At 43.7% G+C, this 17,335-nt stretch overlaps 2 protein-coding genes across 6 annotated transcripts in view; one reads left to right on the top strand and one right to left on the bottom strand.

Moving 5' to 3' along the window:
• C1QL3 (complement C1q like 3) overlaps positions 1-5,944 on the top strand; it is a 34,483-nt gene extending 28,539 nt beyond the window's left edge. The window contains exon 2 of the mRNA XM_072154227.1: positions 5,140-5,944. Within this exon, the coding sequence (XP_072010328.1) occupies positions 5,140-5,319 (180 nt within the window). The 3' untranslated portion in view covers positions 5,320-5,944. The remainder of the gene's footprint in view (positions 1-5,139) is intronic.
• Positions 1-17,335, bottom strand: part of PTER (phosphotriesterase related) — a 94,421-nt gene that overhangs the window by 45,162 nt on the left and 31,924 nt on the right. For 2 of the 5 annotated variants that reach the window (XM_072154231.1, XM_072154230.1), the window contains exon 5: positions 14,220-15,908. The exons of 1 other annotated variant lie outside the window; for it this stretch is intronic. In XM_072154231.1, the coding sequence (XP_072010332.1) occupies positions 15,698-15,908 (211 nt within the window). In that variant the 3' untranslated portion in view covers positions 14,220-15,697. Of the gene's footprint in view, positions 1-14,219; positions 15,909-17,335 lie in introns of those variants that run through there. 2 more of the 5 variants (XM_072154229.1, XM_072154228.1) reach the window with 1 other exon arrangement.

Genomic DNA, 17,335 nt, shown 5'->3' on the forward strand with positions numbered 1-17,335 from the left:
AAAGATAGGTCTACATACAGTCTAAACCCTGTGGGCATCAATGTAGACAAATGCACAGAGTATAAAACCCGAGTCATGTTCTTCCATCAATCACAAAGTTTTTGCTCAGAACTTTTCTGAATATTTGGACTACAGCATGTGAGAGCTCATAGTCGATATTAGTGTAATACCAAGGAGAAGAGGACCGTATAAAAGAAAATGTGAATAAAATATAAATGGCAAAAATATGATGTAAAACATTATGGGCCGGGAGTACGAGGATTTCATCCATGAGCCCCAGTGTAGTTTAAAAGTCAGACTTGTTGTTCTGTAGGGATAGCACATTTTCGTAGGAGCAGGTGGTGTTAATTTGTGCAATGACCTCCCCGATATTGGGGCTGCGAATATATTTCCAATGTCTCGTGATAATCAGTTTTGTGTACATCAGTACAGGCAGTCCCCTACTTAAGAACACCCGACTTACAGACGACCCCTAGTCACAAACGGATCTCTGGATTCCTGCCTGGTTGGATTTTTGGTCAAACCATAAGGTGGATTAAAGTGCCTTTTTGGCCACAGAAGAGGAGCTGAGCATCTTGTGTAGGCGTGAGGGCGTAAAATACCAACGCATATGTGTTTTTACTCTGGCCCCGAGATGTGATACACTATGGAGCGCAGTATGTACTAACAATAAGGCATTTGTTTGTTACTTTTTAGAAAATGTAAGGTGTAGATCTTTTCCCCAGGCCGTCATATATGGGAGGTTAGACTGTGGCTTAGGTGTGAGTACTGTAGAAAGAAGAGGTCTCTCTTTTACAGTCCTGCTTGTTTACCAATAGGGTGCCAGGTGTAAGATTCAACATAAGATAACCGCTTGGGTGTAAGTTGAATTCTTTGGTTAGTTTAGAGAAGGGACCAACTTCCTTGTTTACCGTTATGTCAGCTAGGGTGCGGTGCAGTTATCCTGAGGATGCGGTGCAGTTACCCTGAGGGTGCGGTCACACATTGCAGTTACCCTGAGGGTGCGGTCACACATTGCAGCTATCCTGAGGGTGCGGTCACACATTGCAGTTACCCTGAGGGTGCGGTCACACATTGCAGTTACCCTGAGGGTGCGGTCACACATTGCAGCTATCCTGAGGGTGCGGTCACACATTGCAGTTACCCTGAGGGTGCGGTCACACATTGCAACTATCCTGAGGGTGCGGTCACACATTGCAGTTACCCTGAGGGTGCGGTCACACATTGCAGTTACCCTGAGGGTGCAGTCACACGTTGCAATTTCCCTGGGGTAGCGGTCACGCACTTCAGTTACCCTGAGGGTGCGGTCACACGTTACAGTTACAGAGTCAAAGATATAAAATTAGTGCTCTACTCCTTATACTGTTTGTCAAATGGCGAGACCCTCTCACCACCTCTTCATGGACTGGAAATAAAAGATATCCCTGACTCCTTGCATCGCCGATCGTCCTCCTTTAGTGGGTTGAAACACAATCCTCGTCTCGTTACCGTGTCCGCGGTGTGTTCCCGATCCTACATCAGGAGGTATGCGAAAGGAACACACCACGGACACGGTAACGAGACGAGGATTGTGACTTTGTGGCGTATACGGGAGTATGCCGTATTAGTGGCTCCTCCATATTTTGTATGTCACGTTTTCCATCTTTCCCGGATATTTTATTATTTATTTCTGTGTACACGTTACAGTTACACTGAGGGTGCGGTCACACGTTGCTGTCCTCCTGAAGGGGGCCGTCACGCATTGCAGTTACCCTGAGAGGGCCGTCACGCGTTGCAGTTACCCTGTGGGTGCTGTCACACATTGCAGTTACCCTGAGGGGGCCGTCACACGTTGCAATTTCCCTGAGGGGGCCATCACACGTTGCAGTAACCCTGAGGGTGCGGTCACGCATTGCAGTTACCCTGAGGGTGCGGTCACACGTTGCAGTAACCCTGAGGGTGCAGTCACGCATTGCAGTTACCCTGAGGGGGCCGTCACACGTTGCAGTTACCCTGAGGGTGCGGTCACACGTTGCAGTAACCCCGAGGGTGCTGTCACACATTGCAGTTACCCTGAGGGGGCCGTCACACATTGCAGTAACCCTGAGGGGGCCGTCACACGTTGCAGTTACCGTGAGGGTGCGGTCACGCATTGCAGTTACCCTGAGAGGGCCGTCACACGTTACAGTTACCCTGAGGGGGCCGTCACGCATTGCAGTTACCCTGAGGGGGCGGTCACACATGCAGTTACCCTGAGGGGGCCGTCACGCGTTGCAGTAACCCTGAGGGGGCCGTCACGCATTGCAGTTACCCTGAAGGGGCGGTCACACGTTGCAGTTACCCTGAGGGGGCCGTCACGCATTGCAGTTACCCTGAGGGGGGCGGTCACACATGCAGTTACCCTGAGGGGGCCGTCACGCGTTGCAGTTACCCTGAGGGGGCCGTCACGCATGCAGTTACCCTGAAGGGGCGGTCACACATGCAGTTACCCTGAGGGGGCCGTCACGCGTTGCAGTAACCCTGAGGGGGCCGTCACGCATTGCAGTTACCCTGAAGGAGCGGTCACACGTTGCAGTTACCCTGAGGGGGTGGTCACGCGTTCCGGTTACCCTGAGGGTGCGGTCACACGTTCCAGTTACCCTGAGGGTGCAGTCATGCGTTGCAGTTAAAACTGCATCACAATCAGTTCTGAGGTGGTTTTAGGTGCATTTTTGTTAATTTAACAAGTAAAAGACATTTGTGGAACAGGTTTTCCCCATCAAAATGAAATTCACCCATTCAGTCCATGTCTTTCACATGTTTAATTAACAAAAATGCTCCTAAAACCACCTAAAAACTGATTACAATACAGTTGTAACTGCAACGTGTGACCGCACCCTGTGGCTATAGATAAATATTCAGCTGAAATACTGAATACAGCTGCTATACATATAATATTGTAGACGTATCTACCATATACAGAGCTAAGTTGCTGTATCTAAGCTGATATTACATGGAGCTGAACGGCTGTATCTAAGTTGCCTTGTTAGAAAATATAACTTATTGATATTCAAAATACATGTTGATTTTTGTGATTGAGGGGGAAAAATACATCTTTGAACATGTGCCCCTAATTTTTAAGACCCTGGAAATGAACCTGACTGCTTGTCCTGCATCAATGGGTCTCATCCTGCTGAACATTACAGAGGGACCTGCACCTAAGCTTTTGCCCTGGAGCCTTTAGTCATGCCCCTGTATGTCTTCAACCTGCTGTACTCTCTGGGCCACATTTATCACTTTTGTGCGCCTAAGTGTAGTAGTTGCGCCTAAATTCAGGCGCACTGTTTTCCAGAATTATCACAAGCTACAACCATCTGTGATAAGTTAATTTCCTGCCTCTTATTAATCACTTTACTTTAAAACAGTTTAGGCGCAATGTTAGATTCGGACACTTACATGTGATCCTGCTACAAGCTCCTCTCTGCTTCTCCCACAGCCCAGAATGAAGATAATACTCACAGCAGCACCCAGGTGTGTGACACCCAGCACCCAGTGACCTCCTCAGCAGCACCCAGGTGTGTGACACCCAGCACCCAGTGACCTCCTCAGCAGGGGCTTCTCCTGGAGGGGATCCCCCAGTGCTGATCTCCTGCTGCACCCCTGTAATTCTGGCCAGTATTCCCCTCAGATACTGTGCAGAATTACATGGGGGACACTTGTTTGTAGTATCTGCAAGCTTCTGCAAACTTGTGCAAACTTCTCTTCTCTCTTGCTGTGAGCTCAGCGTTTTGCAGAATATTTTGTAAATAGAAGGTGATGAACTGTAAATAGAGTCTGCAGCTCCTGTCTGTAATGTATCTAATGTATCTATTATATGTTCCAGTGTCTGGCTGAGCTTTGCTGCTAGAAATGAGCTCTTCTGCAAAGGGGCTCAGTGCTTTCCTCTCAGATGACGCCACCTTCGAGCTGGAGTGTTTTTGCGCCCGTTTGTGCGCCTAATTGCAAAAGTCGCACGTGATGAATATCATTAGGCGCAGCAAAACATCTGGAATTGAACGATAGATGGGGGAAAGGTGGTTATTTTAGCTGCGCGGCTAATTTGACGTTTAATCGCAAAACGGGCGCAAAAACGGTGCGCCTAAACGAAAAGGCGCAAAAAACAACAGAAAAAACAAGTGATAAATGTGGCCCTCTGTGCATTAAACTTCTCAGCAACCCCTCTGCTTTGTATAAACCCCTCTGCTTTGTATAAACCTTTGTATAAACCCCTCTGCTTTGTATAAAAGCTGTAGAAGGTTCTTTAACAGAACCTGACGAATAAACTAACTCACACTAACAACATATCTTTGAAAACTGCTATTATACAGCAGTACAACTATCCCTATATTGTTCCTCCACATGCCTGAAAAGTTCCACAGCTCATTCGTAAAGTTCACCCACCATCTATGCAAATCCATGTTCTTCTACCTCAGCCGCGCCTCCAGCTTTCTGTTTGGCAAGAGGCGGCTTTCTCTTCAGCCAAGGGAACTTGGCTCTTCTACACCATTCGCCTCTCCCACAGGAATGAGAGAGATGCTGTCTGTGTGTGACTTGCTGAAGATAAATTCCCCATTTACCCCTTCCTCAGCGAGTCACACAGCCAGCGTCTCTCATTCCTGAGGGAGTGGGGAATGAGCTGGAGGCGCTTCTGAACAGCAAGGACATGAATATGTTGAGGAAAATGATGATCGGACTCACATGGAGTCATTTGCCTAGATGGTGAGTCAACTTTATGAATGCAGCGTGGAACTTTATGAAGAGGAACAATATAGGGATAGTTGTGCTGCTGTATAATAGCAGTTTTCAAAGATATGTATAGTTAGTGTGGGTTAGTTTCATAGCATCATAGTTTATACAGTTGAAAATAGACACATGTCCATCAAGTTCAACCTAGAATGGGAAGGGATTGGATGAGGAAGGGATTTAGGGGAAACAATCCTATAGTATAACATTACCGTCAATGTTATTTCGGTGTAAAAAGGCATCTAGACTCTTCTTGAAGCTCTCTGCTGTCCCTGCTGTGACTAGCGCATGAGGCAGGCTATTCCATAGTTTACCTGACAGGTTCCCTTTAAGCCACTAAACGTGACAGTGAGCGCTTTCTATATATGAATAATTCATTCTTGTTCTTGTCTTGCACAGGTCCGGGCTAGCGCCATTGCACAGGACGCTGACCAGAACTACGACTATGCCAGTAACAGCGTGGTCCTACACTTAGAACCCGGTGATGAAGTATATATAAAACTGGACGGCGGCAAAGCCCATGGCGGTAACAATAACAAATACAGCACATTCTCTGGATTTATCATCTACGCTGACTGAGGATACCTCGCCCATGGCAAAGACTTGTATCTTCCCATATGTAGCCCAGAAACTTATGGCTGCAGACTCTATAGTGCCAGAAGGACACTCCTTATTATGGACCCTATACAGTATGGAGATCCACTGCTACCTGACTAACCTCAACAACCTATACATAATACATATATACCTATATGTCGTACAAGTTACACAGATGTGACACCCCCTTACCACCAAAGCCGAAACTTCCCTGTCTGTGCCTGTGTGAATGAAATCCTATACAATACCCATTTTTATATACAAAAATGAAGACAAAAAAATTATCCCCATCTATATGGTATCAATATCCTATATCCTTGCTGTTATACCCCTGTGTCAGCTTTGGACTTTGTGAGTTGCCTGCCAGTGTAATGCTCGGACCTCATTAGCGCTATGGCGAGGGGTGGTCCGCAGACGAGGCGGCCATATTTAGGGATCGGTGCCCTATGTTTAGCAAAGGCGGAGGAGCCGGAGAGACAGATGGGAGGAAGGATGACAAAACTGTGAAGCTTCTATATATTCTGTTAAGCACATTTTAAATGCATATATTGAAGGGATGAAAGGCGTCTACACTTGTTGATATAAAGTTTATATTTAATACTCAGAATGTATATTGTATTTATTTTTAGATTTGGGATTATACTAAATGTCCTGGTGTCCAGAGGGAAAGCTTGAGGCTAATGGGCTCTACTGTATAATCCACAACTGCTTCCACATCTACCATTCATTGTTACACGGTGGATAATAGGACCTCTGGATACTAGGACCTTTCAAGGTCCTCCAGCTTTTAGCAGGTTCTCAGGTGCATACCCTAGCCAAGAGGTTATTCCAAAACAGAGACTTACCGTATTTTTCGGACTATAAGGCGCACAAAAAAATCCTTTGATTTTCTCAGAAATCAAAGGTGCGCCTTATATATGAACCGTACTTACAGACAACAGCTGCCTTGTACTGTGCACAGCTCTGCCACCTGCTGGCCATTCATCCTTATAATCAGGTGTGCCTTATAATCCGGTGCGCCTTATATATGAACCTAGACGTTTTAGCAGGCATTTATTGATGGTGCGCCTTATAGTCCGAAAAATACGGGTATTCCTTATCTACACCCCAGGGGTCCGACCTATGAGATTTCCAGTGATCATGAAAACAGGGGACCAAGAGTCTCTGAATATGCATTGGGTGAATGAAGTATCATTGCACCTGTGTAAACAGTACCCCATTCCTAAAAATGCGAATAGGGCACCATTCACACATGTACACAGGCTCTTCATTTACCAGGTACATCCACTGAGTGTTTTGGTCCTCTGTTCTCTTAATTACTGGGGGTCCCAGTGGTAGAATGCTCAGCAGGGGTGTAACTTGAGGGGCTGCAGAGTGCTCAGTCACAACCGAGCCCAAGAGATTTTGGGGGCCCATAAGGTGTCAATTTCCCATATGAGAAGACTAGTACTATAATCCATACATTATAGTTGGGGGCTTGGCACAGACTTTGTACTGGGGCCCGTAAGTTTTAAGTTACGCCCCTGATGCCCAGTGATATAGAAATAAGTGACATTTAAAGGATGACCCCTTGTTTATTGTAGCTGTAGTGCTCAGAGTGATTGTGTTCGGCCCAGTGCAGCTTTGATTACCCTAAAGCCGGTCTATACTATAAGTATATATCAGTCATTGGGGGGGAAGAATAGTACAGCAGACTATGTTTTCAGATTCCTTGGGGCTTATGAAATGGGCTCATTAACTTACCCTTCTTACTGCTGGGTTAGGTCTCTTCAGCTCCACTACTGCACTTCAGCTCGGCTACACTTCAGTGCCAGGATGTTTGGTCTGTATAAATGAAGGGATCTGGATCTGGGGGGGGGGTCTTTATTACCTTTGTAGTCTGGTCAAAGGTCTGAATTGATTATTGTGGATTTGGAATTTTTTGATAATTTATTTGATATTTTACTATTTACATTATTTTTAATGTATTTATACAACCACTTTATAGAACATAATGAAATAACTATGCTCCGCTATATCTGTCAGTCTCATAGAGCATGAAGAGAGTGACAGTGCATAGGCTCGACTGGACGCTCTATTCACTTAGGGGACACAACCTGCGTTCTCGTGATTGATTCACAAGTTATCCTGATACTGTGAATGGGGATAACGTTAAATCTTGGGACAACCCCATGAAGTTTTTATTTGGAGCTTTTTCACTAGACCTCTGACTTTGGCTTATAGATGAGGGTTATAAACGGTGACAAATTCCCAATTATTTATCCATAAATTAGAATTCTAAATGCCCATTGGATTATCTTCAACATTATATATGGGGGAAATCCAAAAAGATGACTTCTCAGATCCTTATGTTGGTTAGTACGAAATGATCTTACAATTAAAGGGGTTGGCCAGCTGTTTAGATAAACACAAGGTAGTGAGCTGGAGGTATAGAGTCAAAAGTCCCAGGAATACTTTTATTTCAGAAATTAAATGGAAAGTGAAAGATCTGTATCCCCCAGTGAGTAATAGGTCTTTTAGACTATGACCAGAACATGGCCGCCATCTTGAAAGCCGCCATATTGGATCAAGGGCAAGTTTTTCCAATAGGAAGATGGTCCAGATCCAAGATCAGAATTGTATTACTGTATATACTCGAGTATAAGCTGACCCAAGTATAAGCCGAGGCCCCTTAATTTTACCACAAAAACTTGGTAAAACCAATATTTTTTTATACTCGAGTATATATATGTATATATCTATTGTGGTTTCCCGGAGAACCCCTTTAAGCTACAATTGCATTGCTATTGCATTGCTCATCCTGTTCTCTCTGATTCACGTATAATATAAGGATAGTGTAATGACAGTTCTGATTATATGTATTTCATTCTATATGATCATTCATGCAGGAGATCAGTGTTACGCCTTGTATGACTCAGGACCTCATCCAGAATTTTTTTTTATTTTTCCTAAAATATTTCAGTGTGAAAACCTTTGAAAAGAAAGGTCTATAAAAGAAAGTTCTGAAGTAAAGGCTCTGGTAAATTTTTCATGTCTGTACAGAACTTAGATGGATCTCCCACTGTCCTGCTAGAAAATGCTGCACTTATAATACAGTTCCAGAAGTGCAGCTGAAAATGACTGGCGGAGGAGATGGACTCGTGTGATTCTCAGTGCTTTAATGAGGGCATGAAGCAGGTTGCCATAGCCATGGGGGAGATTTATCAGAAGTGTCTGAGGTAAAACTGTTCTAGTTACCCATAGAAACCAATCAGAGCTCAGCTTTGGGGTATTCTCGTCTTGGCATTAACATTTAATTTAACTAATCTGTCATATATATACATTTTATCAATTAGATGTTATTAAAAAAAAATTACATGTGTGAAGATAATTTCTCATAAATGTAGTCATATGGTCCATTAGAAACAAGACTGTGTCCTTGGATACGACCACCTCTGCAGGAGAGATTGCACAAAGAAACAAAAAGTTTTTGTATATGAAATGTCCGGGAGTTACTGCATGTCGCACAGCCGTCCTGTGGTAATGATAGCTGAGTCAAGGAGGTCAGGCAGGACTCAATAGCGCATGTCTGGCCACCACTGCTAGAGTGTGGGGTGGTCATATCCAAGGAAGCTATCTCGTTTCTAAGGGACAACATGACTACATTTATGAGAAATTATCTTCACACAGGAACATATTTTTTTAATAACATCCAATTGAAGAAATGTTTTTACGTATGACAAAGGAACTAAATTAAATGTTACTACCCCTTTAAGTTTAAAAACAGCTGAGGAAAAATGAAAGCTGAGCTCTGATTGGCTGCCATGGGTAACTAGAACAGTTCTGCTCTCAGACACTTCTGATAAATCTCCCCAATAATGTCTCTGCCATTCAATTTATCAAGACTTGTTTGATCACTTGGGTCTATATACACTGCGGTAATATATCTGCTACCCAGCTTTTCTACAATCCCGAATGGCATTCCTTCTGTTTTGCAGGGAAGTATCTTCTGCTGAATAATATAGAAGGTCTTAAAGGGAACCTGTCATCAGGAGCCCTTTTTCTGGCTCCCCCATGTCCCTATAGGGAATAGTGTACACATTATCAAACAGTTTTTATATAAAACTGGATTTTTCCGAAAAAAAACCCCATAAGTTAGATGAATGTTTACAATTTTGTATACAGCGTGTCCTTCGTCCCATGGGAGTGGTGCTCGGGAAACGGCTCCGTCATGCATCGGTTTCAAATTTAAAAAAACTCCCATGTCCCCCATATCTCCCCCCCTTCCCCCGTCATACAAGTCCACCTGACTCCTCCCTGGCCACTCCCACGGGACTCGCGACACATCTCTGCATACAGAAAGGTAAACTTTCACCTAACATCTTTTTACTAGAAAAACTCTTTGACGCATCCACTCACGACGGGTCCTTGGCAAAGGTGCCATGTTCATTGTGCATGTAATCAAATGTGAACGTGGGGGCCAGACGAATATTATACATTCAAAGAATAAGACATCTCAGGCCTGGTAGAAACAAGACATCCCCCGGAGGGTAAAATATAGAAGTTTTGTCTATTTCCCCCCCAAAATGCTAAAAATCGAAAAAAACGCCTTTTGATACAAAGATATTGTCATGTCCAGGCACAAGGACATCATTTTGGGACCTCAGTAATAGATATAAGCTGATGACGACCTAAAACTAACGAGCTGGGAGGTTATTATGTTATATCACAGGGAGTTGACAAACACAGCGTCAATGAATATGTTTGGTGGTCTCTGTTGTCTTATGTCAGTTATCTCTGATGCCCTACGGGATTTAGAAGATCATTTCTATCTATGGAATGACAGGTAGCTATATCCCTGGTGGTCTAGAGTTGTCAACAGGATTTTTGCCATAATCCTACAGGTCAAGGGTGATGAAGGATAATAAGTAATATTCCTGGTAATCAGGAATGGAGATTGATTGATGGTAATAACCCTGGAGGTTGAGAATAGTCGATAGATGTATATATCCGATCACTATTACGGTTGTATGGAAGCTCAGTGATGTGTACACATCAGTGGTTTAGGTTAGTAGAGAGGGTCAAGAGATAAATTGTGATAAGCAACATCCCTGGTCATTATAGGACAGTGGTGGCAAACCTATGGCACGGGTGCCGGAGGTGGCACTCAGAGCCATTGCTGTGGGCACTCAGGCAATTGCCCCAGGACAGAGTTCACCAAATCTTCCTGCAGTCCCAGGAAACTTAAGTGACACTTCATCGGCTGTTTGGAAAAGTGAGAAGGTGTTGACAAAACTGCATTACCTTTGGAGCCCATCGGCTGGACCCACGACTACAGAGAGACCCTGGAGAGAAGCTACAACTAGAGTCTGAATTTGCCCTCCTTCTTTCAACTGTATTGGTGGCCTCAAGAGGCCGATACGATTGAAAGATGTGGAAAACAGGTAGCAATAAGTTCCTGCTTAAAATGTCATGTTGGCACTTCACTGTAAATAAGTGGATTTTGGTTGTAGTTTGGGCACTCGGCCTCTAAAAGGTTCGCCATCACTGGTCTAGGAGGTCAGAACCTTTAAGAACCGCTGAATAGTCAATTAGTCATGAATCAAATTTGTTACAAATTTCCCCCAATGTTTGGTTTTTGGAATTTGCTATAGACTAGGAAAGGTGTGACCTAAAGGCATGGGGAGAGTTTGAAGAGCCTGGATACAAGTTGGCCATGGTTAGAGACCTTCCAGTAGTTGTCCCGATGAGCTCTCTATATATAACGGAGAATAAATCAAAGTTCCAGAACCAGAACTTTTAAAGCTGTCCATGGACAACCACCTTGGAAGGGTTGACTGACAGCTTCATATTCCACATCACGTTGAACCCACTGAACTTACTATCATGGACCTTCTACACCTGACCAGGGACTCTATGAAGGTTCTGTGGGAAAACTTCAGTTTTCCACCTACTCCTCTTAGGCGTCATCAACCTCACCAGCCTCAGACAGTCACCAGCCCTGCTGTCCAGAGTCGTGAACTTTGACCAGGTAAAAAGCCCTGGCATCTCCCAGGTTTTGTTATGCAACACTTCGCGTTTCGACACACTTTGGTGTAAGAAACCTTTAAAGTAGTTGACCTAGCAGTGTGGTTCTTATGTGACTTAAAGGAAATCTACCATTTGATTTGATGCATTATGAACCAAACAAACCTTGAGAATGCTGTAGCTACACTGATGCAGAAACATATATTGTTTAATCCCTGAGTTCAATGGTTTTGCTGAATAAACAAACAATTATGACATTCAGGACCTTGGGAAAGCTGGATTGCAGATTACACGAGTTGTCTGCACTGTTCCAGACAGAACTAATCAACCTAAGCTGGATGACTCATGCACAAGAGCTGGGGGATGGTGCAGCGATTGATTAATTCTGCCTGTCAGTTATTACATCATTCTCCTGAGCAGTGTAAGAAGAGAAGCGCTGAGCCAGGCAGAGACAGAGACTCATTGGGGCAGATTTACTTACCCGGCCCAATCACGATCCAGCGGTGCGTTCTCTGCGGTGGATTCGGTCTTCCGGCGATTCACTAAGGCAGTTCCTCCGGCGTCCACCAGATGTCGCTACTGCGCTGAAGAGCATCGGAACGCACTGGAGTTCACCGAGCCGGGCTGAGTGAAGGTAAGCACGTACCGAGCGACACTTTTTTTTTTAAATGCGGCGGTTTTTCCGAATCCGTCGGGTTTCCAATCGGCCACGCCCCCCGATTTCCATCGCGTGCATGCCGGTGCCGATGCGCCACAATCCGATTGTGTGCGCCAAAAACCCGGGGCTGTAGAGGGAAAATCGGCGCAAATCGGAAATATTTGGGTAACATGTCGGGAAACCGCGTATCGGGCCCTTAGTAAATGACCCCCATTATCCTGAATTTTTATAATTGCTTTTTTCAGCAAAACCCCCCCAGCACAGGGATTAAACAAGATATATTTCTGCATCAGTGTAGCTACAGCATTCTCAAGGTATGTTTGGTTTATAATGCATCAAATCAAATGGTAGATTTCCTTTAAGGGCAATTATGTTCATTTTGATTTTGTACCTAATAAGCATCGGATGTCAGATTTTAAGAATTGGTTCTAACATTAATTTCATGAATTTGATGTTTCTCTACCTTAGATCCTTGAGCCCATCTCTCCTACAGAGAATCTAACGAAGCCTTATCAAACAAATAAAGTATATAATATACAAGATGTTTCTTGGTAATTAAAGGCAAGGTCATTTCTTCTTGTTTCACGTGAACATAAATAGGAGCTAATTTCCAGTCTGTCTGTATGAAGGTCCCATTGGACCGCACTTAATGTCCTATTTCCAGAGGCCTCCGCAGACTACAGTCACATGTAGTGTTACTTACTGATGATCGTCATGTGTTATTATGAGAAATACCATTTCAATCCCCTTTAATGATTCTGTATTTCCTTGCGCTGGTGTAATGTCCGATGTGGATGGAGCTATAACAATATTCCTTCTCAGTTGCCGAACCATTGCCCACTTATGTTCTGTTCATCTAAAACCAGCCCCCACTCTATAATATAAAACTAGTCCCCGGTGGGCTGGGGGTATATTCTGACCTGTTAGACCGGGCACAGCCATGACTCCCTTGATGCTGTGGTCCTAGCACTGGTGGTATCTAAGAGGTTGGAAAGGTTGAGTCCTCCTTAGTCCAATTCATGAGGGAATGTTGAACAGTTGCTGAGGCAGCTAAAGGGACTAACAAGCCCCTCTAGGTCCCTCAAAACATTGTGACGCTTACATTATGATGACACAAAACCAACACATGAAAAATAATAATAAATAAATAACAATATCTCCATACAGCCTTGTCAACAGACAAATATTTTGGTTTTTGTAATGGTCTTTAAAACCCAAAATGGATAGGTTGTTAAAGGAAGTCTAACACCAGGATCAAGGACTGTAAACCAAGCACAGTGACATACTGGTGTGTGTCCACGGTGGCAGGATCTGCTCTTCTTTTTGCTTCTAATAATCTTATTTTTTTTTACAAAAAAGGCTTTAAAATTATGCAAATGTGCATAAATAGCACTGTCATAGCACTGTCCATAGCTGTCAGTTGAGCCCAGAGCCCTTCAGGCTCATTTGCATAATTTAAAGCCTTTTTGTTCAGAAAACACGGTAATTGTTATAATATTCCTGGTGGTCTAGGGCAGTGAAGGGAATTGCTATAATATCCCTGGTGGTTTAGGGTAGTGAAGGGAATGACTATAATATCCCTGGTGGTCTAGAGTAGTGAAGGGAATTGCTATAATATCCCTAGTGGTCTAGGGTAGAGAAGGGAATGACTATAATACCTCTAGTGGTCAAGGACCAGTAGTGCCGATTGTATATTGAAGGAGGTTAGACTCACCGGCTTACATCATCATCTCAAGATATCTGACAGCCAATCACAAAACAGCTTTTTAAAAATATTTTAGGGTGTCCGTCTATATAATGAAGGCTACTCCACAGACTTTAATGAAAAGGTGGTGTCCTAAGTTTCGGGCAGGAAGTAATTTCCATGGCCACGCTCCGTATCAAGCATTAATTAAAGAACTGCAGGGTAATTACAAGCATCATCAATATTACAGGGAACATCAAATAGTTCCAGAGGGGAGTCACTTAATTGGAATCACTTTACTTTTCTACAACTTGTGCATTATTATTATTACTCGCTTTGGAGGAGCCGTGATTATCGCGCCTTGTAGGATTTCTATTCATTCTTGTCCAAGACAATTGTTTAAGTGTTTATTAAGAAATCCAGACGTAAACGAGGCTAAATTTAGACACAAAATCATCAGGAACCAAGTTTTTCTGGATCGTACAATAATATTTTTATTAAAGTTTTCATCTATATATTGTGAGGTAGAACGAGAGGAGGATTATTTTTAATGTATGCAAATTATTATCAAATTGATTTTAATTTTTTTGAGATTTTTACACTTATATTTATGAAATTTTTACAAAAACAGAAATCAGTAACATAGAAATCACTGACTTTTTATAGGGCACAGGATAAGGATTAGAAAAAAAATTGAAGGTATTCTTCTGAAACAGCGCCACACCTACTCTCAGGTCTGGTCTGGTATTGCAGCCCAGCTCCACTGAAGTGAGTCAGGCTGAGATATAACACTATGAACACTAGGAAGCTGTTTCGTTTTGACAGATAACTTGCAAGATTTTGAAAAACCCCTTTAAGAAATTTTTTCAACTTATTACCTATTAACAGGAGAGCTGTTAAAGGACATGTACCATCAGATTACCCGATGGTAGATGATTACAACTCACCTCTTCAACACACTGAATGGTTGCATTTAGTAGAAATATAACTTTATAAAATATGCAAATGAGCCAATGTGCTCTGCAGAGCACAACTGTGCTCCACCCCTATGTCATTTATTCATACCCCCGATTCTGACTGACTCCGCCTACATAGTGTACAGAGAGAGATGTCGTTGGCTCCCTCTGAAATCTCACACATGCGCAAGAACAACCCTGTCTACGTAAGAATTGCACAGAGAGAAACAGTGACTCTGGCTCTCTGTATACTATGTAGGTGGAGCCAGTCGGAACAAGGCATGAATAAATTATATAGGGGCGGAGCACAGTGGTGCTCGGTAGAGCACGTTCGCTCATTTGCATATTGTATAAAGTTATATTTCTACAAAATGCTGCCAATTCAAGTAGGAACAGGATCACGGTTAGCATTGCATATTTTTGCTTACCACTGCTGAAGCCCAGGAAAGGTTCTGCAGGATTTCTGGAATAGCCCTTTAAGCATTGAATTAGCGGTGGTCTAGCCACAAGAACGCCATCAGAAAATTAGAACTAAGATGCCATATTCCCTTCTTAAATAGGGGGGGTGACTGAGGCTGCAACATATCCTCTCAATTCAATAATCACCCTATTCAGAAGAGGGACCTGGGGGCCCCAATCATATGTATGATCAGGGCCCTAGGGGCTACACCCCAACCAATGAAGCACCTATTACCTATCTTGTAGATAAATTATCAGCTCTTGGGGTAACCGATTTAATATAGTCAGAAAATGCAGACAGTCCAACCTTTCTCAGCTCATTATAAAAAAACATTTTGGTAAATTTGACAACTTTTTGGAATTGTTTGTGTATTACCCAAGTTATATACAGTCCAACAATTATTACCCACAGCATCAGACTAGGGTCCCTTGGGCTCACCAGCTAAAATTATTCTGAAGGGCACACCCTTCATCACCCCCCCAGGAATTAGGATGTCTTCTGATATATCTATGCAGTACAGTATTAGGTCAGAGCCGGGGCCCACCGGAGGATCTGGGACTCTGGTGGGCCAGTCTAACACTGACTATGCTCATCCTCTACTTAAAGGTCAGCCATCTTTTGGGGTTCTCTAACAATATTTTATCAATGTTTTGCTGGGATATGCCTCTCAAAAGCATCTTGGGTACAATATTTTTAAGGATGTGCGAGTATCCGTGTCCTCCATATTTTACCAGCCGGTTCTTGGTGTGGATATCATGAGAAACGACAATCCGTTCATCATAACCTTCATTGATCAAAGTGCCGATTCTGAAAAACAGAAAGACTTTCGTGAACATGTTTAGTGGGATTTCTTAAAGGTGGTCATCATAAAGAACTGCCACAGTCCATAGAATATAGGAGAGGGTAAGGAGTGAATGGAGCAGATTTAAAGGGGTTGTCCGAGTTCTTGAAAAAAAGCTAAAAGTGGCCGGGACAGGGCTGCTTAAAAAAAATAAAGATGTACTTACCTTCCGGTGCCCTCCGGTATCCAGCGCTGCTGTCACTCCGGTCCGGGCGCCATGTAAACAAACATGGTCGCCGGAGCAGCGCTGGACTCAGCTTCTGGCCGGCCGTGGCCGGGTACGCCTATCCGTCCCTATTCACAGCATTGTGTATGGGGGCCGGAAGGTTGTCGGGTCCGGCCGGAACTGAGTCCAGCGCTGCTCCGGCGGCCATGTTTGTTTACATGGCGCCCGGACCGGAGTGACAGCAGCGCTGGATACTGGAGGGCACCGGAAGGTAAGTAGGACTTTATTTTTTTTAAGCAGCCCTGTCCCGGCCACTTTTAGCTTTTTTTCAAGAACTCGGACAACCCCTTTAATACCAAACTTAGCTATGACACAAGAGACATGTAGGGAAAAAGGTAAGGATTTATGGGAAAGGGCCTGACTTAAAGGAGAAGGACTACAATAACAAATTGAATACAATAGGTGACCAATCCCAAGGGTCCAGTTATCTTCCTACGACCTGTCCAGTCTGAATGGAGCAGTAGGGGCTGAAGCTCTAGTCTATCCTCTAGGCACTGCTGGGGATGGCCAAGTCTTGTACTCATCTTTCTCGAGAAACCCCATAGAGATTAATAGAGTAACAATCTGCACTCCATTCATACCATTGGGGCACATCCCCAGAATCATTGACTGAAGAAGCAAAGCTTTATCGATCCTGCGGATTGCAGACAACTAACAGGGTTCAAGTATTTTAAAGGAAATCTACCATCAAAGTCAAGCAAGATAAACCAGGGCAACTATAAGTCAGTGCCACAGACACTGTGACTGTGGTAATCTTCCTATATTTGTTTTCCATGGTCTCCTCCCTTCTAAAATCAACTTTTATAATTATTCTGATAAACCTGATGGGCTATAGGGGTGTTAGAGAAGTGCTCTGGCTTTACAGGCTGTTACATTGTGCAGCAGAGTGTCTTCCCATCCCCCCTGTAATCTCAGAAGCAATGAGCAGACAATGGGAGGGGGAAATTGCTCCTTCAAAATGTAACAACCTGTGCAGCTACAGACTTCTGATAATACACCCATAGCCCCTCTAACTCATTAGCATAATTATAAAAGTTGATTTTAGAAGGAAGGAGGCCATGGATAACAAATATAAGAAGATTACCACAGTCACGGTGCCTGGAGCGATCAGTTTGTTTCCCTGGTTTATCATGATGGATTTTGATGGTAGGTTTTCTTTAAACGGTC

The sequence above is a fragment of the Engystomops pustulosus genome, chromosome 5, assembly GCF_040894005.1.
Source record: "Engystomops pustulosus chromosome 5, aEngPut4.maternal, whole genome shotgun sequence".
Classification (NCBI taxonomy): domain Eukaryota; kingdom Metazoa; phylum Chordata; class Amphibia; order Anura; family Leptodactylidae; genus Engystomops; species Engystomops pustulosus.